Genomic DNA, 26,401 nt, shown 5'->3' with positions numbered 1-26,401 from the left:
AAAAACCATGCCCTCACCAACAGCCTTTATGGTGAATTCAGACAAAACATGACTAAACATGACTCCCCCAACACACACAAAAAAAAACAAACAAACAAAACCAATTAAGTTTCAAATTGTTTATTTGATAATAATAAATGAATAAAGATGGTATTTTACACTAATTACCAGTAAAATAAAAATCCATGAAACAAACCCATCATTTACTTCTATTAAAATTCAATGCTGAAGTGCTGCCTTCTTTTGAAGAATTAAGGGTCGAGTAGCATTTTTCAGATAATTTCCATACCATTTTAAAATATTAAAAAGTAAGACTGAAGAGTGTTATCTTTGTGTATGCATGTATCGGGTGTAAAAAAGAAAATAATAATAAAATGCACATCTGGTCGAGCAATCTAAATAATGCAATTGATTGATGCAACTCCCAATGAATCGATGATGTGACTATGAGAATGAGAAACAAAGTTGCTGGTATTAATTGTAGTCATGGCCACGTAATAAAAACTTGTTTGCAAACATAAAAATCATTAAAACAACAAAACACTATTTAGACAGCCCAGTATTAGCACCAGCTGCACCAAAAACCAAAAAACAACAAACAACAAAAAAGACCCCCAACAAAATAACACCATATTACAACAACAAGACAAGGACATGATGATGACAGAATAATTGTGGTGAAAATAAAATCAATGGTATTATTAAAATAAAACATTTTTTTTTCATCTATGTACAATATCATTATAAACATGGTTGATGTTTGTGTGGTGTTTGCAGTCCTTATCGGTAGCTGCTCCAACCACCTCTGTATCCACCACGGCCACCACCATAGCCACTGCCACGGCCACCTCCCCATCCACTGCTGTAACTCTGGCCCCAGCCACCACCATATCCACTTTGACTGGCACCCCACTAAAAGGAAGGGAAGAAAAAAATATGTAATTAGAGAAAGCACCTTCACTACCCATACATGACTATCTCTATATTTCTCCACATGGATGCTAAAACACCAAATTCATTGACCACACAGGTCCTTACTATAGTCAAATATACCATAATCTATAAGACGAGGCCCCACTCGTATCCCTTATGAAAATTTCTTCTTAAAGACTAAATTACGACACTTTCTAACATCAACACTAACTTTAAATATCCTGCTGAGATATAAAAAAAAAAAAAAGAGGAAAAATTCAAATAAAAAAATACCCTGATATAATCAAAAGCATCACTTTCACTTACTCCTCCTCCATAAGACTGTCCACCCCAGCCCTGGTTCCAGGCTGATCCACCACCCCAGCCTCCACCACCACTGTAACCCTGGGGAAGAAAATGTTTGTAAGGGTTTTACGCTAGATACGATACTTTTAGGTTATTTCAATGACAGCAAAAGGGAAGATGATGAAAGAATAGTTAAACAGACTTAGTTATAGCTATCAAGCACCAAGTAAAAAACCTAAGACAAACAGGGCAGGTTCAACAGAAATCAGAAGTCCATGAAAGGGCAATACATCTCTGTAGCCAATATGTGACCATCTTAAAGTCGTGCACATGGACACCCCTGCAGGATCTTCAACAAAAGTTTTGTTTTGTTTTTAAGGGTTTTACGGCGCTTGCAACACATTTAGGTTATATCAGCGCCAGTAAAAAGGAAGAAAATGGGATAGTAAAAAGTTATAGAATTACAATAAAAGCACCCAAGAAAAAGTAAGACAAGGGAACTGGGAACAAATAGGGATCAGATGTAGATTCCAAGAGCAGACCACCAATGCACTTAGTTTGAGATCACCTAAAAGTCTCATCCAGACACAAGCACAGGTCCCATCTAAGAGGAATACACTCAAATGTTTACCAATCATTTAATATAATATGTAAACTAAACATAATACAATGCATAATAGAGAGATGATTTACAAGGAAAAAAATATCATCTCCCAAAACTATAACTATACATTCGACTGTTTCCCTCCCAGCCAAGGAGCTCCGGCAAGGATCAGGACAAAACTAAGTAATCTCATTCCAAGACAATGACAGGAAACAATTGGGAAACGGGTATGGGGGGATAGAAGACACAGCATGTACCTGCTCACTATGGGAGGTCAGGATCCCCACCCAGTTCAACAAAAGGAAAGCGCACCTTGATCATAATAAAATAAGCATTGAATTACGTTCACCCCTAAGAGGAATTCAAAATAATTAATAAGACACCGAGACACAGGTGACAGTAAGATCAAAACAGAGAATATAAGTTTTGAAATCATTAAGATAGTAATACAATTGTGAAAAAGATGAATGATCAAAGATCCGTCAACGCTTAAATGCCTGCTAAAAATGTAAGACATGGAATTCAATCTAATTTCAGACTATTTATCATCTACATATAAGCACATCATCAGTGAAAAGGGGATAGACCGACATTAAATGATTTCAACGGGGAACAAAAGTGTGATGTCAAAACATGGTTCCTTGGAAGTACAACAGTCCTATAACTTTTGCAACTGGTCTTCTGGTTTCAGAGTGATGACATTAAATTGTCACCATAAAATTTAAGGATTGATGCAGTGTAGTTCAATTCGGTCACATATCCAATTTTTATCAAAAATGATTGTTTTTAGCAATTTTCGTCTAAAATTTTAGTTAAAGAATCCAAATCTAAAGAAGAAAATCCAAATCTTGCCAATTTTGAGGACAAATTATTTTGTGTGTGTGTAAGTGGCAGGTCAACATCTTGAGCATCACTATATTCATGGCGAAATAAACACAACAAAGCTGTGTTCAATGAAAAGAAAAGATTGCGCTATTACCTTATAGCCACCCTCACGTCGGTCATCACGTCTGCGATCATCTCGGTAACCACCACGGAAATCACCTGAAAAAAAAGCAATAAAAATTATTATTACCCTCTGGCTTATTAACATATACAATTCTCAAGTATCAAAAGTGAAAAAAGGTCTGGGAACTTGCTTGAAGTTTAATGGCATTTAAGAACTATTTTAGGTCATCTCAACTTACGTCATCATCTTATCTTTGACTTATTTAAAAAAAGAAAAAAGGAATAAGAAGCTGAGTACAGTCATTAATTACTAGTGGAAGATTAGCTAAACAAATATGAAGCAAACCTTGTTCTGTTTTTGTTTTTAAGGGTTTTACGGGGCTTGCAACACATTAAGGTCATATCAGCGCCAGTAAAAAGGAAGAAAACGGGATAGTATAAAGTTTTAGAATTACAATTAAGCATCCAAGAATAAGGCAAAGGAGAATTGGTTCGAATAGGCAACAGTTGTAGATTCCAAGAGCACACTATCAGTGTACTTAGTTTGAGATCACCTAAAAGTCATCCAGACACAAGCACATGTCCCCACTAAGAGGAATACGCTCAAATGTTTACAAATCATATAATACATAAACAAAGCATAATACAGTGCATAACAGAGAGATGATTTACAAGGGAAAAAATATCATCTCCCAAAATTAACTATACATTTGATTGTTTCCCTCCCAGCAAGGGCCAGGACAAAACCAAGTAATCTCATTCCAAGACAAAGACAGAAAGCATGTTGGAAAACAGACATAGGGGATAGAAGACACAGTATGTACCTCCCAGCCCACTATGGTAGGTCAGGAACCCCACCCAGAAGCAAACCTTAAGACATGCACAGTGGAAAAAGAACAATAATAATAATAATAATAATAATAATAATAATAATAATAATAATAATAATAATAATAATAATAAAATGTCTATAGTCCCATTATAAATGCACAAAAACACTTAACAATTCATCAGAAAATTGTATCAAAGCCATTTCGTGTATGCGCGTGTGTGCTCACACAAGTAAGAAAGAAAAAGAGAAAGAGAGAGGGAGAGAGAGAGAGAGAGAGAGAGTTGAAAAGGTTATAGATTTACAATTGAAAGCACACAAGAAAAAGTAAGACAAGGGGAAGTGTCCAAAAATGAAATGAAACAAATTACCTCTCCTGTCATATGAAGGCCTCCAAGAGTTGAAATTTCCTCTCCCGCCACGGTACCCACCACCACGTCTGTCACGATCATATCCACCTCTGTAGCCACCTCGTCTGTCTCCACGGAAGTCACGATCTGGAATGAGAATTCAAATTTTTATTTTTTAATTGACTGGCAAAGACTGGAAAAAAAATATCTTTTAAGGTATGAGGTTAGACATACGCAAATGGTAAGCAATGCCATTTTGCCAAGATTATGTTTAGCTGAAATGCCATCCTCATTAAATAAATGGCACAGCAGTATGTTCTTCGCTTCGTAACCAGCAGTACCAGGTTCACACCCCATAAATTACAAACTGCCAGAGGAATCAAAAGATGATTGATGTTCATGTTTTCCCCCCATAAAATCTTTATTCAACTAAGATGGTAAATTTCAAATTTTCCAACATAAGCCACAAACTAAAAAGCATTTAAATAGATGAATAGTCCAATTTGGAGATTTAAAATTAAAAGCGTTACAGAAAAAATGAAAAAAAACACCAGGGAACTAGTTCAAAAGGAAACAAAGAGACTCCCATAGCTTGGTTTGAGATTACACAAAATCCCATCTAGATACCAGAATTGCCTCTTAGGAAAATCATGAAATTCATGAATATCATCCGTCTGGCGACTCAGATTCCCATCAAGGTGGAGACGATATTTAATGACCTTCACATATTCCACTTTAATCATTTTCCCCATTTTTGTAAAAAAAATCCTGACTTTTTGCATTTTAGCATATTTTAGTCAACATTCCCATATCATTATATTTTGAAAATGCATTAAAATATGAGAAATCATACTGGTTGACAAGTCTGAGATACAAGTGCAGGATTCCACTGAGAAGAGTACACAAATGCTTGTAAAAGATTGTGTTCAAAACAAAACAAACCCAAAACTGAAGATTTACAAGGAATTTAATACCCTCTCCCAAAAATAATACTATATATATGACTATTTCCCTCTCAGCCAAAGATTTCGACCAAGATCAGGAAAAAACCAAGTAATAACATTCCATGACAAAGATAAAAACAATCTGGATAAGGTAGACATAAATGAAAAAAAAAAGGCACAGGAGGATTGACCTCTTCATTCTAAAGACCCCATACATAAATCTTTCAAATTTAGCTAAAGATTATGGTAAATACTTACTGTCAAATCTATCTCTCCTGAAACGTTTGTCTGGAGGTGGGAGGGCATCACGACCTTCCTTTCTGTACTTTTCAACTAATTTTTCACGGTCTTCCTTCTCATGGCTTTCCTCTGTGTATTCCACTGTGTTGAATATCACTCCTTCCTCAGGAAGTGTGAAATTAGCTGAAAATGAAAATTAAATTTCACTAATGAGAATCTTCCAAGAAAAAATGCTTTCCTTCCTAAGAAACTTTTAAAAGAATTTTTAGACGAAAACAAATCTTATTAAAGATGGAGAGCTTTCATTCCATAAATTATTATTTGTCAATTGTCTTTCCATTTATTTTTTAAAAATCACCAGCTTGATTCCTTTTATCTTTCAATGATGTGGAGATATAAAAAGACAATCTCTTATTACAATATGATTGTCTTGAGTCACCATGTTCCATTAAGAGATTCAAAAAATTCACTTTTAACTGAACCTGTCATGAGTTTCCTAATTTATCAGAGTTCATCAGAAAAGTAATCTCCAGTTTTGTAGGATTTATCTTAATTCTCTTTTAAAAATAAAATCAAGAACTGTATTTAAAATCAGTTGTGAGAGTAATGAGATAAGTCTTAGATTATGTCAGAATATATACAAACCTTTTCGCTGAAACAAAAGTATTATTATTATTAGAGAATGAAAGTAGGACCAAAAAAAAGGAAGAAGGAAGATGAATAAAGAAGAAACTGCCTTGAATCTTACAGCCCGGCAAATAAATTCCCAAGAGTCCAAGCCATGAAACAGAAGGATTTCTTATTGTTTTAACTTTCTACTTCTCCAACTAGTCAGGCAATAAAAAATACTTGATACCTGCTTTGTCTTCATATCGAAAATACATTCCATCAACGTTGTAGCAGTAGAATAATCAAAATCAAACCAAATTGTTGGCCGGGAGCTCCATGGCCGCAGGTTTTCATTACCTTTCATCTCAAGAACTGCACTAGCTGGGATATCCTTCCCTTCTTCCTCTGTTCTTTGCTTCACTCGATTTTTGAACTCTTCATCTGTGGGCAAGACCACGACGGCCTTGCGCTGGAAACCTTCAAAAGGCGTCATTTTACGTCTTCGGGCTGATGCATACACATTTGTCTAGCATGTCGACAGAATAATAAAGAAATATTGGATAAGGTGTTCAGAGTTTGCTTTTCTGCCTGTGGTGTAAAGCCAGCAATTTTTATTAAGTCCATTATTTATACATTTCAATCAAATTCAACATCTTGCCTTCGTTCAATCTTAATTCTTCTCACATAAAGCTTTCTCATTCTTCATTTCCAAACTCAATAGGCATCTGCAATACTTCAAATTGTTCATGGATTATTTGAGTCTTATTTTACTTTATCCCGAAAGACAGAATTAACTAACCAATAGAGCAGTTATTTGAAATCAACAGTCAGGGTTTGGGGAATGGGAAGAAAAAGACAGAAAGAAAATAAGAAAAGACGTGAAAAAAAATTTAAAAAATAAAAAAAGACACTATAAACATGAAAAGTATAATCTATAGTCAAACTGGAGTCATCTCAATGAATGACATAATAAAATGAACATTATAGATGAATACAATTAAAAGAAAACATTCTATTCGTTTTCCCCATTTTAAAAGGCATTAAAAGTCTTTATTACTTTAAATAGAGGATTTATTGATACTTTGCTAAAATTAATTTCTTCCAGTATCAAACAAGGCATTTACTCACATAACCAGGTAATTCCTTTTGTATGACAAGCTGACATAAAGAACTTTTATAAAACGAGGAAAACAGATAAACACAATGATGGCATATGACTATTGTTAGGTGAGTACTCTTGGGTAAATTACATTCTATTTGGCATGTATTCTTGGAAATGTTGGCATAGTGTTCTGTGAGCATAACTCATTGCAACCAGTTTATCTTAATTCAAACATAACGATTTTCTTTTATTGATATATAATAAATTCAGAAAACTAATTCTCCCTCTCCCTTCATGACTTTTCAATTTTAAATAAAATGTGTGATTGTATAATCTCTCACTTCAGAATGTTCAAAAAATTGAGATATTTATTGTTGACCGGCCAATCCTCAAGCACTAGTTCATACTCATGGCTGGGTAATTATCTTTATAGTTAATATATGAAAATCAATAACTAAATAATCATTTATTACAAAATGTGCCTCTTTCTATCTAATTTTCAACTGTCAAAATATGAATCCAGAGCGGCCCAATATGATTAAAGAGTATTTCATATTTCTGAACAAGGCTTTCAATGTTTTGAAAACGCTTTCCACGGCTTCCATTCTACATCTAAGGCGGTCAGCCTTTTACATAAAGAAAGCAATTTCATTGAAACTTTGTTCCTTTGATAAAAGCTAAATGCAGTCAGATTTTTTGACCAAAAAAAATTGAATTTCTTAATTGACGCAATTGCGCGCAACTTACCTATTAATAAAATTAAATTCAGACCAAAATATTATCCCCCTTGCCTTAAATGAATTAATAAAACCCTTCTTCAACTTTCAGCAGCCATATCTTAGACCAGTTTTGAAATTAAAATGGTGGTCAATACCTGAAATATAATACTTTCGGGTCATAAAAACAATCAGTTATTAACAAAGGCAAATAGAATTACATTTCACATAATTTGTTTTTTGATTATCTGATTTTTAAAATCGTGGATGAGATCAAACGAATTTGTATTTTTTGTATCGGATAGAAATGAGACTCCATAGCCATTTCTCACAATGACCAAGGCTAAAGGAACTGTATCCGTAGTCTCAATATAACTGAAATAAACTGGAACGCAAAAGAATCACAATAAATACCATATTAGAAAAGAAATTGAAACAATAACTTCAGAGCTCAGTCATGAAAATTCGATATTCATCCACTTTATTCTACTTTCCATTCCATAGCCTATGTTTTGCTTCTGGTGAAGTCAAAATAACCCCCTTTGTTTACATGACAAATCAGAAGGTAGTTCTGAATAAAAAATGAAAAAAATTCAGAAATTCGAATACAATAATTCTTTTTGATTCCATTGTGGAAATAAGTTACGTCCTTAAATACACGAAAAATCATTACTGATGCAACGGAATTGTGTTTCTTAAATGTTCCAGTACATTGAAATTGGATACATACTCTGAATTCTCATTGTGTACAGTAGTATCTCTTATTAAGAGAGTTGATTGTATTGAAAAACATTAAAGAGTTTTGGGAAACTGGAAAACGTGTGAGAATTTGGAAATTAAAATAATTATGATTGCTTACTATGATGATGAAAACTTAAGTGATATTCTGGATGTTTCACACCATTGCTGTGTAATATTTGCATTGGCAGCTGGCAAATCATAGGCATCAAAATTAAAACAAACTCATTAATTTCTAGTTATCAGTTATTAATTATCTCAAAGTCATTATGCATTGTACATTGAGATATCAACTGCCTTTCTTTTTCATGAATATTTTGGGTTTTAACTATTGTTTCTTCTTTAAGACATTCTATATCCTCCAATACGAGTGAACTAAACATATTTCTATTTCAAAGTAGCAGACCCAGGCATATTATGACTTCGAGTATAAGTTTCTGTGTTATGGATCACAATTTCTTAGTCGTGGTGTGTCCAAACAAAAATATTGCAAATACAGAATCATTCCGAGTGACTGGACTTATAAAATCATCAAGATCAAAAAGCTTTAAATTTGCTATCGTCCATTTTTTCATCTACAAGTAAGTTTTCTCAAAATATTTTGGTTGAAAGAAAGTGTTGAGATTAAAAAGGAGCATGATCAACTGGTGGTAGGAGTTATTTTTGTTTGTACATCAAGTTCAAATATGTTTTTTATGATAATTTGAAAGAGTATACAGATGGTGCATTTAAAAAAATAAGCCATCTTTTCCCATGGCAAATAAGAAGTCTCTCATCTGCTTTAACCTTGAAATTAATTGGATTCAGTAGTCTGATGTCACGCCGCCCGGCAACGGCAGGCCATCTTGGTTCTAAACAAAGAAAATCAATACTTTTTATTCTTCATGCTGGCTAGAACTTTTCATATGCCTTGTGATCAGAATGTGTAAAAGTCAAAACATGATCAAATTTATGGGGTTTTTTCCTCTGGATACGCTTTTATGCTTGACGGAGATATATTTCATACAGCGTCCGCCATTGTTCCGATAGTTTAGAGCCAGTGTTACTAAGTTACCATGTGTCATTAGGAAGGAAGTGACGTTACGACTGTTGAAGAGTATTATTGTCAAACTATTGCTGGTGGTTTTGTAAATAAAGTAGTTTTTGCCCATGACCAGTTATAATAAAACACAGGTGCAAAAATATGTTCAATGAATCATTAGTGTCTCATTTAATGCCTAAGATTCCTTTACAAGTTATCTCTGATATATATATATATATATATATATATATATACAGTGAATTGTGTGATTGATTCGAAGCATTCCTTTTTATTGCTATTTTTAATAAAGTTCTTGGATAGGCCTTTTCTGTCTCCTAGATGCCTAAAATTATAAATCTTTGCATCATCCCTGAATAAAAAATATAAGGTACTGATAATCCTGACCTGTAAATGATGGAAAACAAAAAAGTGAACTATTGCAAACTCAAATAATTGTGCAAAAAAGCAATCCCCTGCTGTTACCAAAGGCCAACCTCTCGTTAAATATGTTGCAAAAGTAGATGAATGGATCTGAAAGTTTCCGCACATAATCAGAACGTCACCATCACCATCCTTGTCCTCAAGCCAACACCTTTTAATTTTTTAAATTTTGGTTTGTTTTTCACCAATCTACAATCAACATTTTTTTGCATTTTGAAATTGAGGCAGATGAGATAGAACAATCGTGGCAAATTTCGACTGCAAAAAAAAAAAATATAAAAAAAAGAGAGAAACTCTCTTCTGGTATTTTTCACTGAACACAACCGCTGTTTTGCTGTTTTATCGCTGTTTAACTATATCAGATAATGTCACTGTCAGTAAAAACAAATCTGACTTGTAGAGGCCTAAAAACACAGCGGACATTCCCCGACTCAAACATCACTGGCTCGACTCATGAGCAAGTGAAATTTTGTACATCGACAGTATCTTTGCAGATCTGGAGGAACAACGGTATAAAATAGCATAGTTGTAGCGGAGCATTCGGCTCTGTCTTTAAATTAGCTTTTGTTTGGGAGGGGGAGGAGGACACTTTCACTGGATCGATTATTGCCCCATTCTGGAAGGTCGAGACTTCCTGAATATAGTCACAGGATTTACAGATCTGACAATCCCAGAACAATGCCTGATTTGACTCTGCCCTTCAACAACTGTTCTTGATGGTCTAATTGGTAAGTGGAGACGTATAGAAGATTGATTATGGATGCTTGGATAAAAAGTATATCAATGGTAAAATATTTTTCTTTCTTTATGTGCTTATTAGTTGAAGGATAAAGAGATAAATTTGAATGGAATTTCTTTATCAGAAAACCAGTCACTCTAGTGGAAAGACCTTCAATCCACAAATAATCTTGAGGGAGCGAGTGCACATCATTGTCAATGATAATTTTGAATTCAACTTTGGTTAAAACCTAATTCCTTAATTTAGTTACCAATTTTTAAAAATCTCATGACTGCATTCAGCAAAATAGTTAATTGAATTCCTCTCTGCACACACAGATTATTATATAATGTATAAGATTTGATTAGCTTCCTCATGCTTCAAGGACAGTGATTGCATTTTACATCTTATTTAACTTCGTTTTCTTTCCAACCTTCTTTATTTTTTTTTTTAAAGACAAACTCAACCATCCTGACATATCTAATTTTGTATTAAAACAAATTGATTTCATCAGCATATCCATGGGAGAGTAAAGATATCAACTTGAACTATATTGAGAGAAGTCTTACACACAAAAATTGTATAAAAGGTATGTAATAAATTCTATTATTTTTCTTTAAGGTTTCTTTTCTCACCTCAATGTAAACAATTAAAAGAACATTTCCAATCTAACTCCATGGACCACCAATCTTGTATTCAACAATAACTACTTTTTAATTAATTTTTTTAAGCCAACATCATGTGCTTATCTATATTTCCCACATTTATTATAAACTGTGATTAGTAGTAATGGATTCAAACGAAGAAAATTAAATAAAGATAATAAAAATAACATACCTGATCAATGATGTAGTTGTGCTTCTTGCGAGCAGCAACTTCAATCATTCTATTGAGACACTTCGTAGATTTATCAATCAAAACGTCCCATCTTCCAGTATAATTCTTCTTCCTAGGCAAGCCCATAACCTGAAAACAATTAAATTATAAAAAATTAATATGCTTAACTTACATTACTAAATAGCCTCGTGTGATGATTATAACTCCAGGATATAAAGCAGGCAAAATGTTAATGATTGGGCTACTTCGTAGGCTCACTCAAAGACGCCCTGTGAAGATAGTTTTTGCAATTACATTATGTCAAACATAAATGAATGAATAGTCAAACCTTCAGAGAATTTTAGTGCAATAGATTAAAATTTATGGAGGGAAGTGTTAGGTAGTGCGGAGCGGCCTCAAGCATGTTTAGGACTGCCAGTTCTACGGTCCCTGGGAAATGAGAACCGCAAGGACCTCTTTTTCGACATTGGCCATTCACAAGGCTTGTTGGGACTTGAGACCGTCAAAGAACTGGTTCTTTTTCGACATTGGGACCGTGCCTGCAGTAGATGGCTGTAGAACCGCTAAGTGAAAGTGAGAGTGGAGAAGGCTTATTACCTCAAAACATGAAAATAGTGCTATAACACTATCCATTAAGATGTGTGTGTGTGTGCGCGCGTGTCTGCGAAGATTGATGGAGCAGGTCAGGTCAATGTTTGTGTTAGAGAAAAAGGATTGTTAATATTTTGTGTCTGTGGCATGCTGGACCAAAAGTATGGGAAGAGTTTGTTTTTTTTTATTTGTTTTGCTTTTTCATCTCCATTCCTTTTTTCTATTTATGTGCGGTTATGTGGTCTTGTGTTATGACACTCGCTTTCGGATCGGAATGTCCTGGGTTCGAGCCTCGCTCTGCGCCTAGTTGAGTCCTTGAAAACTCTTTACTCACATCCTATCAACGTAATCAGGTGTAAACTGAGAACCTGGTCGTCAACAGTGTTGTCTCTGTCGGAAAAAATTGTAACATCGCCTAACAGGCGTCATGTCTCCTTCTACATGTTACGTGTTGCTATTGGTCAGGGACCCATTGTAAAGCGCTTTTCAAACAATAACCCATTAGAGAAGAGGGGTCATGCCTTCATCATAGATCATTGTCATTGCGATCATTATGGTGTAGTAAATTTTGAAATTTACCCTGTATAATGGAATCGTCCAAGGCGTGCGCCTCCTGTTCCCCCCATCTCACACACGAAAGGGCGGTTTGCAGAGTGGAGGGAGATGGTCGTCTGTGTCGTTTAGTGTATAGCAAAGGGGGTGGGTGAGATTAATTAAGTGGGATGGGCGGTGATTTGTGGAAGATAGGCAAAAGGACAGAGGCAAAGAATTGCTGGGGCAGTAGTATGGCGCGAAAATCGCTGGGACCATTGAAAGGTTATAAGAAGTAAAGACCGCCAACGGTTCTCCACTTTGGGACCGGTCCTCAGCACGGCACTAGTGTTACGCTGTATAAAAATTATTTTTTTTTGGAACTCCTTTCAGAAATGCCTGAGCTGAACAAATGGATGATTTATTAAAATTTACAAAATATCATCCAATTAAAATATATTTTATTACCTTCATCTTGTCGATTATGTTGTTAGTTCCCAAAACGAAATATCTCTTCTCTGGGTGTTCTTCAGCATATTTGGCAGCCCAAGTAGTCTTTCCTGCTCCGGGCAAACCAACCATCATAATCGCCTGAAAAAGTTGTTTGTTTTCAATTATTCAAACGAAACAATCTATGTACAAAACATGTAAAACTAAACATTTCAAATACGTTTTGATTACAATAAATGGATAAAGTCAACAATGTGCACATTGTCAACAATAACATTGCCATTATAGTTCAGATCCACTCACCTCACATTCTTCTTTTGTGGCAGGGGGTAATGAGCCTCTCACTCTGGATTCCTGCTCCACATTTTCTAAGAACACAAATCCCTCTTTCAGTGGAAACCATGCTTCTTCCTAAAAACAATAGGAAAAATGGGAATGTATTTGATTAAGAGAAATTTATTGACAGGGATCTAACGATATAACATAAATCACTTGAAATATTTTAAAAATCTAAACATATATTTTCAATGACAACTATCTATGCAATGACAGCTGGGTGGGGGGTGGGGGTGATATCCTATTGAAATGTATACTTCTTGTTAATTTATCAAAAATGTATTCAAAATACAACTTCAGTATTACAGCCAACTGCAAATCAAGTATTATTGATAGGGGTAAAATATACTTTTCTATTAGAGCAAAATATTCAAAATGCCAGGACTGATTCCTCTTGCCAAGGTTCAAACAGCCCCATCTCCAACAAATCCCTGCATTTGCTACTCAAAATCAACGGGAAATTTAACCCACATCTAAAAGAACATTTTAAATGTATGGAATGGAAATAAGACCCAATGAAGGAATAAACAGATGAGGCAATGTGAGGCCCATTGGGCATGGTTAAATCATGTGCTAAATTCTACATACATGGTTTTGTCAATTATTTATTGATTAACTTATCCATTCTGTAATCCATTTACATCTGAAATGTCTTATCAGTTGATAAGAGAATATTTCCTATAATATAAAGAAATCCCTTATAAATTTTCTAAGAAAAAAAAAAAAAAAAAGAAGAGCTGTAATCAACAAAAAACATAAGTAGGTTTAAAAAATCGTACCCCTTATTATGAAGAATGCTGTGAAAAACTTAAGAACTTTGGACATATTATATAACACCTTGCAATAGAGCAAAGTAAATTTGATCCGACTGATATTTACCTGTCCTCCAAAGTTGCATTCAAATTCTACATTCTTAGTCATCAAATGGGGGAAAACAGCCTGTCCATCTAGCTTCTCCTTCTCGACTTCGTAGCATGTACCTAGGTCCTCGCCATTCTTGGAAAAGGATATCACAGCAGGTTCATTGTCCAGATCCTGTTGCAACATAAAAGCATTAAAATTATTTAAAGAAATTGATGAAATAGAAGTCTCTGCGACAGGACTGACAACATAGAAACTAATTTTAAGTCCATGTATTCAAATGATTACGATTTTGATAGAGCACATAAAAAACAATTTCAAAATAAGTAAATTTCTCTTTTAATATGAACATGTAAAAGACCTCTACAAAAATGGACTGAAATTTTTTTTAGAGAAACCGAAGACATGAGCTTTAAAATAAATGAGTGCATTATCAGAGAGGAACGTAATAATAGACAATATGATTAAAATGACAAATGATATTACATTATGTAGAAGCAATGAGGTAGAGGGAATGCCAAATAAACAAGTCATGAAAATTTTAATCAATCTATTTCCTCAAAAAACAAAACCAAAAACCTTGCAGACAACAAAACAGTCAATTCATTCATTTACCAGATATGCAGTGATGACATCGCCAGGCCCAAAGGCTTGACCATAATCAACAAACTTGCATTCAGTGGATGACTTTCCAGTTCCTCCATAGCCATAAGAAAGAGGTTCTTCACCTAAAAGAAGAATTAATAAATAAATATTCTTTTCACAAGAAGCAAGAAAGTTTACTTTCTTATCAATGTGATAACTTCAGGAATGAATCACGCAAACAAGGTTTTCTTTTGACAGTTTTTTGTTTTGTTTGTTTGTTTGTTGCTTTAGGTCTCTTCCAACACAATTGAGGTTATATGAGAGACCGCTGAAACAAAAAAACAAGCAATCTAACAAAAATAGTACAAATGTAAATCAAAATCATAACCTTAAGATATCATAAGCTAAATTATAAATAACCAAGAACAAACAGGCAGAAGATTTACAGAAAAAAAAATATCCCCTGTCAAAAATACAATCACAAAGCAAAGAAGCAGGATAGGCTAGTAAAGAGAAGAAGAAACGACATCACTATCGGATTGTACACCCATGCGAACATCATAGGTATATGATTCAAAGGTGATGCTCCCATCCAACCACCCGCTTCTTTTGACAGCTCCAGACTGTTATGTGTGTCAAGCCCCATCACTCTTAACTAATGCCTCATTCTTAAATATATAAGAAAACCAAACATTTTGAGGGAGATTCTGATGAAATAAAAATTGCTGAGTTGTTCTTATCAATTGCTGAGTCACACACACACTAACAAGCATATCCTTTCACCATTTTGATGCTTCTAACAGTGATGATAATGGAAATTTGTCAAAAAAGGAGGAAAACTTGGTCCCAAATATACATTATACCATGCTTTGGTATCATGTAACATATTACTACTATTATACTGCACATACCAATATCAAGCTTACAACCACACATAACTTTTTGAGTATTTGACTGAAAGACCATTCTCTCATGCCTTATGCTAGAACTTTTTTATTTCTGCAAATGTTTGTCATGCAAATGATTAATGTCATTTCAAGAAAGAGGAAAAATATCAAATCTCTTTGTTTCCTTCCTATTGTAATTATTCCACTTTTAACCATGATAATCAGACAGAACATTATGCAATCCGAGAATGTGTCAGGTATTTATATTGTTTAATAGCAGATAATAGACATGGTGTACCATATTTACTTATCGTGTGTAATGCTTTAAAAATTAATTTGAAGAACATGTTAGATCTATATGAGTAGTGGTAAAGAAGTGATCACTTGGAGGTGTGTGTGTGTGTGTGTGTTCTGTCCTTGAATATCAAAAATATGAACAAAGCAAATTCTCTGGCTAAGGTCTAATGGCATTTTAGCTTCACTAAAATTTTTGCCAAGTATTCTTAATGTCTACACATTTTCAATTTTATTTAAGTTGGCAAGCTAGCAAATGTCTTACCTAGATTCAGTGATGTGGCATCAACAGACCAACCAACACGAAGGACATGTGGATTTGCCTCATCCCTCAAATGATCAACTTTAAGATTTTCCAACACCTGGATATGAATATAAAGTGACTTAAAGTATTGGAAATCTGCAAAAGTTAATTAATGAAAATTATTTTCAACATCACTCACACATTAAAAAATGCAATATGAGAAGGTTTGTGTTTGAATGTTTGTTAATATAATAACGGACCTAAAAAGAAATGCTTGTTTATGGAGTTGTCCATTGTGCACAATTTGATCAAATTACAAAATATTAGTTTGCTCTCTAAACAATTTAAATAAAAATTTGACAAATGGATTTCATGTTTTTTTTACGTTTACATGATGTGGAATTTGTTTGAGTGACTGTGTGACAGAAAGTTAATCAATTTTATAATCCTCTCTCTCTCAAAGATGTAAACAAAGAAAACCAAAAGGTAAAGAAAATATAAAATTTTTAACACTATGTCGGATTCGCCATTTGTTGACATTGGCAACGTAAGGGTTAAAACAATAAAGAATTACGAATTTCTGTTGCAGAGTACAATTTGATTACTCATTCCAGTTTAGCTACCAAAAATATAAATTAATTCAATGAAACCACAGATTGCCTTTGATTAAACCCCCCCCCCCCCCCAAGAAAAAATCAATAAAATTAGTAATCCAGGTTGGGGTATATAACTTGTGAAGAGATAAACCAAAAAAATATTTTCAAATGCGTAAAATAAAACTTGATGAAAGTAAAATTTCCCTCATTTATTCATGAACTAGAGAATGTGACAGATCTCTGCAGTAAGTTCTAATCATTTAAAATTTAGGAGGTATATCCTAACAATGGAAACGTATCTATAATTGTCAGAAATTTCCTAGTTAAATAATTCTCTTACCTTGACTTCATATGCAACCTGGCCTGTTGCAACACCATGAGTAGCCCGGACTCCAGACCACATATAAGCAAAGCCTTCCATAGTTAAAGGTAGAGCCTTCAGTTTTTTGTCATCAATTTTTAGGTTAAGATCAGCATTGTCTGTCAATGTGAAAGGAAAAAATTTGTTTTATCCACCCCTTTTCCTATTTTTAACATGTATTACCATATAGACCTGTCATGTGCAAAAATCAAGAAATGTTTTGTTTTTTTTTTCAATAAAAAATCTGAATCTAAACAAAAAAATTTATCTGAATTTCAAGAGAGAAAAAAAATCTGAATCGACCAAAAAATCATAACTTTCACCATGATTAATATGTATTACTATTTGAAAAAGCTTAGGAAAAGATGCATTGTTGTTAGGTTAACGTGAGATTTTTCTGAGAAAAACTTTCCCTCAATTATTAATATTAAGATAAAAAAAAAAACCCAAAAAAAAACAAAACAGAATTTGGATTTATAAAATGTGAATTTTGTATAATTTGGCCATCCAAGATCTGCATAAATAGGAAAAAAAAAAAAAAAAAACTTGGAAAGAGGTTCAAACGATACTTTCATCCCCTCCTCCCCTCTCCTCTCAATATTTCTTAAGATTGGCAACATTTGATTCCAATTTCAATTAAATTCAACAAAATATAAACATGCAGAGCAGAACTGTGTGAATTTGCTGCTGCAATTGCAATTAAAAAAGAAACTATTACTATTACAGTGATCGTACTTACATCTATCAAATGCAAACTCAGTTGTAGACTCCCATGCTGTGTCTTCCATTTCCACTTTTCTAGGTGCTGGAGAAAATCTTTCACGACGTCTCTCATGACCACGATGACGTTCACGAGACCTTGAACGAGAACGCCTGTGTCTAGGTGACCTTGATCGCTTTCTTTTTCTGCTTGTATCACCTTTTCAAGACAAAAATTTGAAAAATTATAATATTGCAATGAGAATAGACAATAAGTTTCAATGGGCATCTATATATGCAAAATAACGATAGTGTATTTTGAGCATCTTAATCTCATGAAAAAAATGTATACTCAGGGATTGGATTGACTAGAACAAACTAAAACTTATTGATGATAAAATGGAAGTGATTTTGGAATGCAACATAACTGAAAGTGGGGAGAGCGTCAATGGATATGGTTAAGGCCAGAAATTTTTGAGGATTCTTAAATTCGGAACTGTTGATGATTACTGAAGACAAAGATCAAATCATTAATCTGTGTTTAATAAAATCTAATTGACAGTTTCAATTATTACAATGCTGTTGTTTGAAGTTTCCGAAATTAAGCTCAAAGATTACACTGGTAGTGGTAGTCTGTTGAGAAAAGGGTCAAATTCAAAGCATCTGCCATCATTCATCGCTGTATACAGAGCTCCTGAAGAAATATACATTTACCCACCTTTGTGCTCTTCCAATGACCCCATAAGTTTAGCTGTCCCATGCATGTTTAAAAAACTGAGCAATAATATATATCCACTAAACATTTTCAAAATTCTTTACAACAGCTACACTGAACATGTAGGACAAGCCTATAAGGCGGTATAATTTCAATTTTTTATTGACAGAGACAACACTACAACCGGCCAAGTAATCATGTGGAAAATGAGTCCAGTGAGAGAATGTGAGTAAAGAGCCCCAACACTAGGTTTGTTTGTGCATACACACACATCACACTACTACTTCAACCACAAAGTTACAAAGTTGAAGAATTTGATCCAATGCATTATGTGTGACACTGGGATGAATATTAGCAGTGGGATAATAATGCCACTTGAAAACCCAAACAACTTTATCAGTATTTCTAAATCGAAATATATTTAAACCAAAATAGAATACCAAATCCTTGAATCTCGGTTTAACCGGTTTTTACTGTAGTATTGGAGTAGTGAAAAAGGTCCAGGGCTCGTGCATTAGCAATGAGGTGAAAGATTTTTTTTAAAACCCTAATAAATTAAAAGATCTTTTTAACTAAATTTTGAAAACTCAAAGTTTACCCTCTTCAGTATCGTCCTGGGGTGCCTCATCGATGGTTTGGAATTCATCTCCCAAAACAACTTGCTCTTCTTCCTCTGCTTCCTCAGTTCCTTCTTGTTGAGCCTGCTCTCCCTGGTCACCTCCATCTCCCATCTCCACATCTGCTTGAGATTCGTCTCCGCCATTTTCAGTATCCTTATCTCCATTCTGAACCACATTAGCATCCCCTGCTGCATCCATTTGAGCCTCATCTCCATTATCTTCCTCTATTTCCTCCTCTGCCTGTTGTGCATCCTGGACATTATAAAGATGGTAAAATTAATGGTAATGGAAGAGCAATCACAATATGTCATCACTTGAGAAGACAGTCATTTAAATGGATGCCATTATTAACAGAAAACAAAAACAGAAAAATAACTACTTTATTTTTTCAGGACCATTATTGACAACCCCCCCCCCCCCCCCCCCTCATATCTATTTTAGAAATATGCCACAATAAAATATGAGGTTAATTGACTCTTTGCTACTGTTCTAACTAATAGACTATAAATGTTGACAGAAAACAACATATTTATGTTACCAATGTTTTTGGTAGACGGAAACGGTGAGTGTTTTCCTGAACACACCACACCACCTGTGACAAAAAGTATGTACCTACCTCTTCTTCTTGACCAGCATCCTCTGGTTCTGTTTCATCATCATCATCATCATCCACAGCCTCTGCAGCCTCTGAAAAGAATTGAAAGTCAAATTTAAAGAAAAAGGACCTAAAAACACAGTTTTGCCCCCCCCCCCCCCCCCCCTTTTTTTTTTTTTTTTGCTATAGGTGCTGTCCTAAAAATTTACCCAGCCACTGGACAGCTGAGAGTGAATTATATTTAGAACCGCTCAAAATATGCCACTGGATGGTCCTGCTCTTCCATTTCCACCAGCCAGTTTAAGAGCCTTCACAGCACAGTCATGGGAATCCAGAGTCTTATTTACATGGACACAAACAATGGCGATGCTGGCTTTTAATTGACCTAAATTTTACAACAGGTCCCAGAATACCAGCTACTGACTACGCTGCTCTCTCCTGACCAACAATAAGGCTAAGGCCGTCCACAATAAGTATTGATTTTTATAAAACTATCATTCATTTTAATCATTTCAAGACCTCCCAGTCTCTACAACGGACAAACCTTTACGCACAGTATAGGGTAAATTCGGATAATTTTGCTGTTTTTTTCAATGTCTCACTTCTGACCTGTTGTAAGCAGCCAATTGGAGTATTTTTTTTTACTGCCACTGTTGTTGGGTAAATTCACCGCCACCAGCTGGCAGCAGGCAACTTCGCCCCAAGATTTTATACTTTGTCTCCCAACAAGACAATACGAGGAACAATTTCCATTTCTTAAACACATTTTGTCCTCAAATATCTCTACATTATCCGAGTTTTTAGCTGATGCACACCTTTTACTTAATTTTTTTAAAAATGTTTTTCTAGAGATGTGTTCCAGTAATCTGTCAAGGTACTGTTTTTAAAGATTACAGGTTTCATAAATTCTTAAGTTTGTTCTTTCTCAATAAATATCTTATTTCCCTTTAAGAAAATGTAAAGGTTGTACCACAAATTATCGCTGTTAGCTCAAAAAAAGTATATTTTCTGGGATGGGTGCTAATTATTGAAGAACTGCTAGGCGAGCTGCCATTGTTACAACTGAATAGATATATCAACTAGCTATTGTCAGTGTAACTTCCAGAAAGCAAGGTAGCATCATTTGACTTAAAGGACACAAAACAAGTTTTATAATGGTGTATTTCATTCTTAATTCCTAATTGCATTTCTCAGAAAGCAAAGGAAGTAAAAATATATCCATTTTTTAATTTTAAGAACTTTTAAAATTATGGGTACATTTTAATTATACTTGATACATAGACAATCAATTGAAGAATATCTCTGCTAAATCTCATCAAAATTGATACAGTCGTTCACTATTTTAATTTACTCGCCATCAACACCACCTTTTAGGACAAAAACCTCATTTTTTTCAATTTTCATATAAACCTATTTTTTTCCATACTATTAAAATGATTCATATTTATTTTTTGTATTACAGCATGGTGTGGAAATGCCAGTATTTGTGACGTTAAGAAAATTGATCGGATAATTAATAGGGTCAGGAGTTATACTCACCCAATTTCAAACGTGCCACATCTGTTAACGAATTTCCATTTGTTGGATGAATAAAGTATATTATTATTATTAAAGCATATTTTTTGACTTTTAAAATGATACCCAACACTTGCAACATGTTTTAATTGAAACAAAATTACTGAAATCTACTAGTGGTCATGTTCACTGCAAAACCCAAACTTTCGCGATTGCCACGAGGTGCTGGTTTTAGTAGGCAGTTTAGTGAGCAGCAGCAGTGGGAGTCAAATTGTCACCCAACTTGCCCTTAAGAAAGTTGTGACTGGAAATTGCAGTTCGCATTTATGGGGGTTCAATTAAAGAAGCATAACTTTGTTATAAAGAGGAATAACGCAGATATTTAGGTATCATTTTCGTCTTTCAATTTCCTTTTAAACGGTGCCAATTAGCAAGAAATTTGGCAATTTTCAAATGCGTTTATTTTTTTTATTTACAGCGTGTGTTTTAAAAATAAAAACGCTTGTCTTTAGAATAACATCTAAACTTTATTCTGGGTTCTATAACTATATCTATGCGCAGATACTCTTTAACTCTGTGCCGAAATGCCATATTTTCATTATCTTCTCATCATGGCTGCTTGACAATATCGATATTCAGATCTATATCTTTTAATTTAGTTATTTATTATTTTTAATTTAGTCCATAATATTTTCAGTACTATAATTTTCTGTTTTTATTTTGAATATATAATTTCCAACTTTTTAAAAATGGGTATTTTATAGTTGTTATTTTAAAAGTTTATATTTCTTTCCTTCGTAAAATCAGACATTATTAATATCAATATTTTAAAAATACCAATTGCTTTAATTTTAGGACGGCTCTATTTCTTCGAATGCTCAGGAACATAAACTTGAACTCTATTTCTCTGAATGGTCAGCTAGCCTCCAGTTGCTGATGGGTGACGGACGCGAGGTTGATGCAAAAGTAAATGCTAAAAAAGAGTGGACAGGGAATTCTCACGAATCATCAAGCTAGTGTTTTTTAGGCACATTGTTGACAAAGACGGATTTTATCAAAAAGTTGTGCTATCGCAAATATTCCATGGCGCATTCACTATTGCACTTCATGCTGCACTATCAAAGAGAGAACAGAAGTAAACCTAAATAACAAAGCCAAAGTCTCAAGACGGGAACAGAGGTTGAAAGACAGGACAGCACAAACTCAAGATAGAAGACTAACACTAACAGAAAGTTGAGAATAAAAGACAAGAGTGCCCAAGCACTGGCAAAAGAAATCCCAAAAAATGCATACACATTCACACGGACACTCGCAAATAACCCGAAAAAATATTGAGAAAGGAAACCGTTTGGAGAAATAGAGATCAAGTTTATTTTCCTGAGCATTCAGAGAATTAGTCACTTCGTTAATTTATTTAATTTTGCCATCAAGTTTCTTTCCCATATGTTTCGATATATTTGTATTCACATTATATTATAAAGGTCTTAGTCTTAATAATTATGGTAATAAGTTTTATAGTTATAATCTTGAAAACACATTGAGAGAGGGGGAGTGGGATAAAATTTAATTATCAGTCCAAATGATGTAATAGCAATAAACCCAAAGTCCAAAGTCAAAATGATTTAACAGAATTTTTAAAAGCCATAACTTTCCTTCCAAAAGACTGTCTTGGTCTTGAGTGAATGATTTTCCATTTATTTGAACTTCTTCATTTCGCCATTTTATTTATGAAATTAAATCATTGCCATTGCCAAGGCTAAAAATAAACTCATTATGATGTCAGTCTGAGAGATCACAGACACTCACTCCCTGTAACTGTAACTAATTGTAACTGAGTAGGTAACTGTTAAAAAATGACTAAAAATTTCAATTTCAACAGAAAAAATATAAATAACTCTGGAAACGTTAGTCGTAGAAGAGAAACAAATAAGTATCAAAATAAATATTTTTTCATGTCCCATCCACCTGACTGTTTGGATTTTGAAAATGGTCAACGTAATCAACAAAGTGCCAACGTAGACGTCAGTCACGGTTGTGAGTGTGAGTAAAAGTAACGTTGAGCAGACGATGATAGCCTACAGATCTCTGTCCATGCGACAGTGCGTTTAAATTGCGAGTCAAGTGCGAAAAGTAAATGTCTTGGTCAGCAGAAAAGAAAGAATGAGTAGAATTGCACTCTTCTTATTTCTATCTTTCCTCGGACTTGGAACCGGCCGGCAAGAGGACAAAATGTAAAAGTAAGAGTAAGTAAAAGAGGGATTTGGTGGGGAGAGAGCAAGCTGACTCACCCGCTGGTGAGGCAGACAGAGACTCCTTCAATCTTGCGACTAAAGCAGCTTTGTTCCCCTTTGTATCAAGACCACGGGCTTTCAGCTCATCCCTGAGCTCTGCAACTTTGAGCTTTTCTGGGTCAATATCACTCATTTTATAATAAAATCTTTTCTTCCAGGGATAGTTGCAGTAAACAATTCAATATGGCGTTCGTGCCCTAAATCTCCAGTGCAGGGTCTAAGAATTCGATACTGAGTACCTATATTGGTAGCCCTAATCGACTATTATTATTATTATTATTATTATTATTATTATTATTATTATTATATTATTATTATTATTATTATTATTATTATTATTATTATTAATTATTATTATTATATATTATTATTATTATCATCATCATCGTCATTATCTTATTATTATTATTATTATGATAATAATGATGATAATGATAATAATAAAATAATAATGAATAATAATAATAATAATAATAATAATGATAATAATAATAATAATAATAATAATAATAATAATAATAATAATAATAATAATAATAATAATAATAATAATAATAATAATAATAATAATAATAATAATAATAATAATAATAATAATAATAATAATAATAATAATAATAATAATAATAATAATAATAATAATAATAATAATAATAATAATATAATATATAATATATTATATTATTATTATTATTATTATTATTATTATTATTTATTATTATTATATTATATAATAATAATAATAATAATATCTAATTTATTATTTGTATCATGATTATCGTTGTTGTTGTTTTTGTTGCTTATGTACAATGAAAGAACCCTTTATTTTCAAATCCAAGAGGCAAGATGGCGAATTTTTCGGACAGAAGAGATGAAATAATTAAATATAAAGGTAGAACACCCATGTGAATTCATACTGTCATAAATAGAGACCTAAACACGTCCAAAATAATCAAGAACTAAAATCAAAGGAAGTCCTTCTAACATTATCATCTACAGTAAAGGACCGTGAACTTTGGAAAGAATTGACACATGCGTAAAGAAGCAGATGGTTTGGAATCGAAAAGCCTTAACTCGGTAAGTCTTTATTATTATAAATATTATTGCCATTAATATCATCATCATCATCATCATCATCGTCGTCGTCATCGTCGTCGTCATCACCATCATCGTCGTTGATTTTATTATCATCAAAACCCTAGATGGCTAGATCTTGTGTCACGTCACATCTGATAGTAGAATATTGCTCTATTTAGAATCTACATTCTCATAATTTTCCCGAGTATTTGCATTTGTTAGATTTGGCACATAACAATAAGATACACCAGCCGAAAATAACTGTTCTAATGTTATACGCCAGATAATTGTGATTAATTCGTACCAATTTCTGCCTTTTAAACCACACACCGATATGGTCTATCTACGAAGACAAAAAGTATCATCAAAATATCACAGTGCTTACATTTACATTATGACATAAACCTAATAAGTTACCATGGCATCATTACAAAATTAAATGCCAAAGCGTGAGGGAACAATCTGACTGACAATACATTATAATTTCTTCTTCTAGTAAAAATCAAGCGGGTGGTGCGTCTCCTGAAAAAGATCCCCATGAAAATGTATAAAATTTCGAGAGAGAGAGAGAGAGAGAGAGAGAGAGAGAGAGAGAGAGAGAGAGAGAGAGAGAGAGAGAGAGAGAGAGAGAGAGAGAGAGTCAACACTTCTGTTATCGATACCATTTATTGTAGATATTGCCCAGCCAAAGAGACGCGCATGCAACAGTTATAAAATTAAGGATTTTTCACGGCACTCGCCTTGACAAAACGGACATCTTTGATGAAACGAAATTTCTATTGACCTCAACTGCCCCCCCCCCCCCCCCCCCCCCCCCCCCCTTTAGGCAGCCCATACCGTTTTCTACGAGGCTACCTTGGACCAGGCACAGGATTCGAACATGCGGTCACATGAGCGCCGGTGGTCGTGACAGGGTTCAAACTTGAACCGTTAACTGATTGGAGAATAGACATCAGCAACTTACAAGACAATGCACCATACGGCCCACGGTGGCAACGGTGTAGAGCTAGTCATGATTGGAAAAACACTGCACATCGTCCCCTTTGCACACAATATTTCAGGTTTATGAAATGGAAATTCAATTCCAGCTGGCCTGCTAGGGGTTGGGGCAGCGAGCTTTCTCTGGGAGGTCAATCCAATCTAATCCATACTGTTACAGTGTGCAGCGTGGAATAGTGTCATCTCCTCCAGAGACAAGAAATGTTTTCTATTTAATGCTCTGGTTTTTATGGTTTTCTTCTTTGGGGTCCCACACACTGCAGCCGTATTTCAAGCTGGGCTTTACCAAAGTGGTTTCGCAGGGCTCTTTTGCTGCACTGGGACACGGTAGAAGGTAAAGCTGGAGAACGTTTAGCTTGTAAGTTTTGTGGCAATTTTTTTTCTTCTAAAGGGTGGTTCCATGGCCCTTTGCTGTCCAGTGCTGCACTTAGGTACTCAGCCTTTGTGGCTGTCTTTAACTTTTCGTCGAGTCTTTTTAATCATTTCTGTGTGGCTTAATTTTGGTATTGATTCGTAAAACTTTACATTTCTTTGGATGGAGTTTTAATATCGATACTTCAACTCCTTCCTTTCCTTTAAAAAAAAAAAACAAACAGAACAATATTGTTGGTGACACAGATTTATCATTTCAAAATAGAGGAAATTCACCAATGACGTCGACTAAGCAAAATTTGTCAGCAAAAGTTCCACCTACAAGAAAACGATGGACACTCCTAGGTTTCCTTTGTTGTTGTATGGCAAAACGGCCTTTTTTCATTTTAGCTAAAAAAAAAAAAAAGAAAATTCAAGTCAATAAATATAATTCTTTTTTTTTACAAATTTATTTTATTTTATTTTTA

At 34.1% G+C, this 26,401-nt stretch overlaps 1 protein-coding gene across 1 annotated transcript; it reads right to left on the bottom strand.

The window, feature by feature from the left end:
• Positions 1-104: 104 nt before the first annotated feature.
• On the bottom strand, positions 105-23,723 carry LOC144963090 (heterogeneous nuclear ribonucleoprotein U-like protein 1). Its single transcript, XM_078896734.1, has 17 exons — positions 23,484-23,723; positions 19,702-19,772; positions 19,064-19,337; positions 17,791-17,970; positions 17,031-17,170; positions 16,116-16,212; positions 14,700-14,812; positions 14,103-14,258; positions 13,191-13,298; positions 12,906-13,028; positions 11,316-11,444; positions 6,100-6,268; positions 5,152-5,316; positions 3,971-4,096; positions 2,802-2,866; positions 1,240-1,317; positions 105-912 (listed from the first exon to the last, which is right to left on the bottom strand). Exons 1-17 carry the CDS (start codon positions 23,617-23,619, stop codon positions 781-783), a joined length of 2,262 nt encoding a protein of 753 aa, XP_078752860.1. The 5' UTR covers positions 23,620-23,723; the 3' UTR covers positions 105-780.
• Positions 23,724-26,401: the final 2,678 nt, after the last annotated feature.

The sequence above is a fragment of the Berghia stephanieae genome, chromosome 1, assembly GCF_034508935.2.
Source record: "Berghia stephanieae isolate SIO BIC M18660-M18661 chromosome 1, UCSD_Bste_1.3, whole genome shotgun sequence".
NCBI classification, from domain to species: domain Eukaryota; kingdom Metazoa; phylum Mollusca; class Gastropoda; order Nudibranchia; family Aeolidiidae; genus Berghia; species Berghia stephanieae.
The sequence above is the reverse complement of the archived record's forward strand: the minus strand, read 5'-3'. Positions and strand labels throughout refer to the sequence as shown.

Excerpts from the sequence above, each read along its gene's own strand:
- LOC144963090 (XM_078896734.1), bottom strand. The coding sequence starts at position 23,619 with ATGAGTGATATTGACCCAGAAAAGCTCAAAGTTGCAGAGCTCAGGGAT. Across the intron at positions 19,773-23,483 it reads TCTGTCTGCCTCACCAGCGG|AGGCTGCAGAGGCTGTGGAT; the intron begins GTGAGTCAGCTT and ends AATTCTTTTCAG. Across the intron at positions 19,338-19,701 it reads ATGCTGGTCAAGAAGAAGAG|GATGCACAACAGGCAGAGGA; the intron begins GTAGGTACATAC and ends TATAATGTCCAG.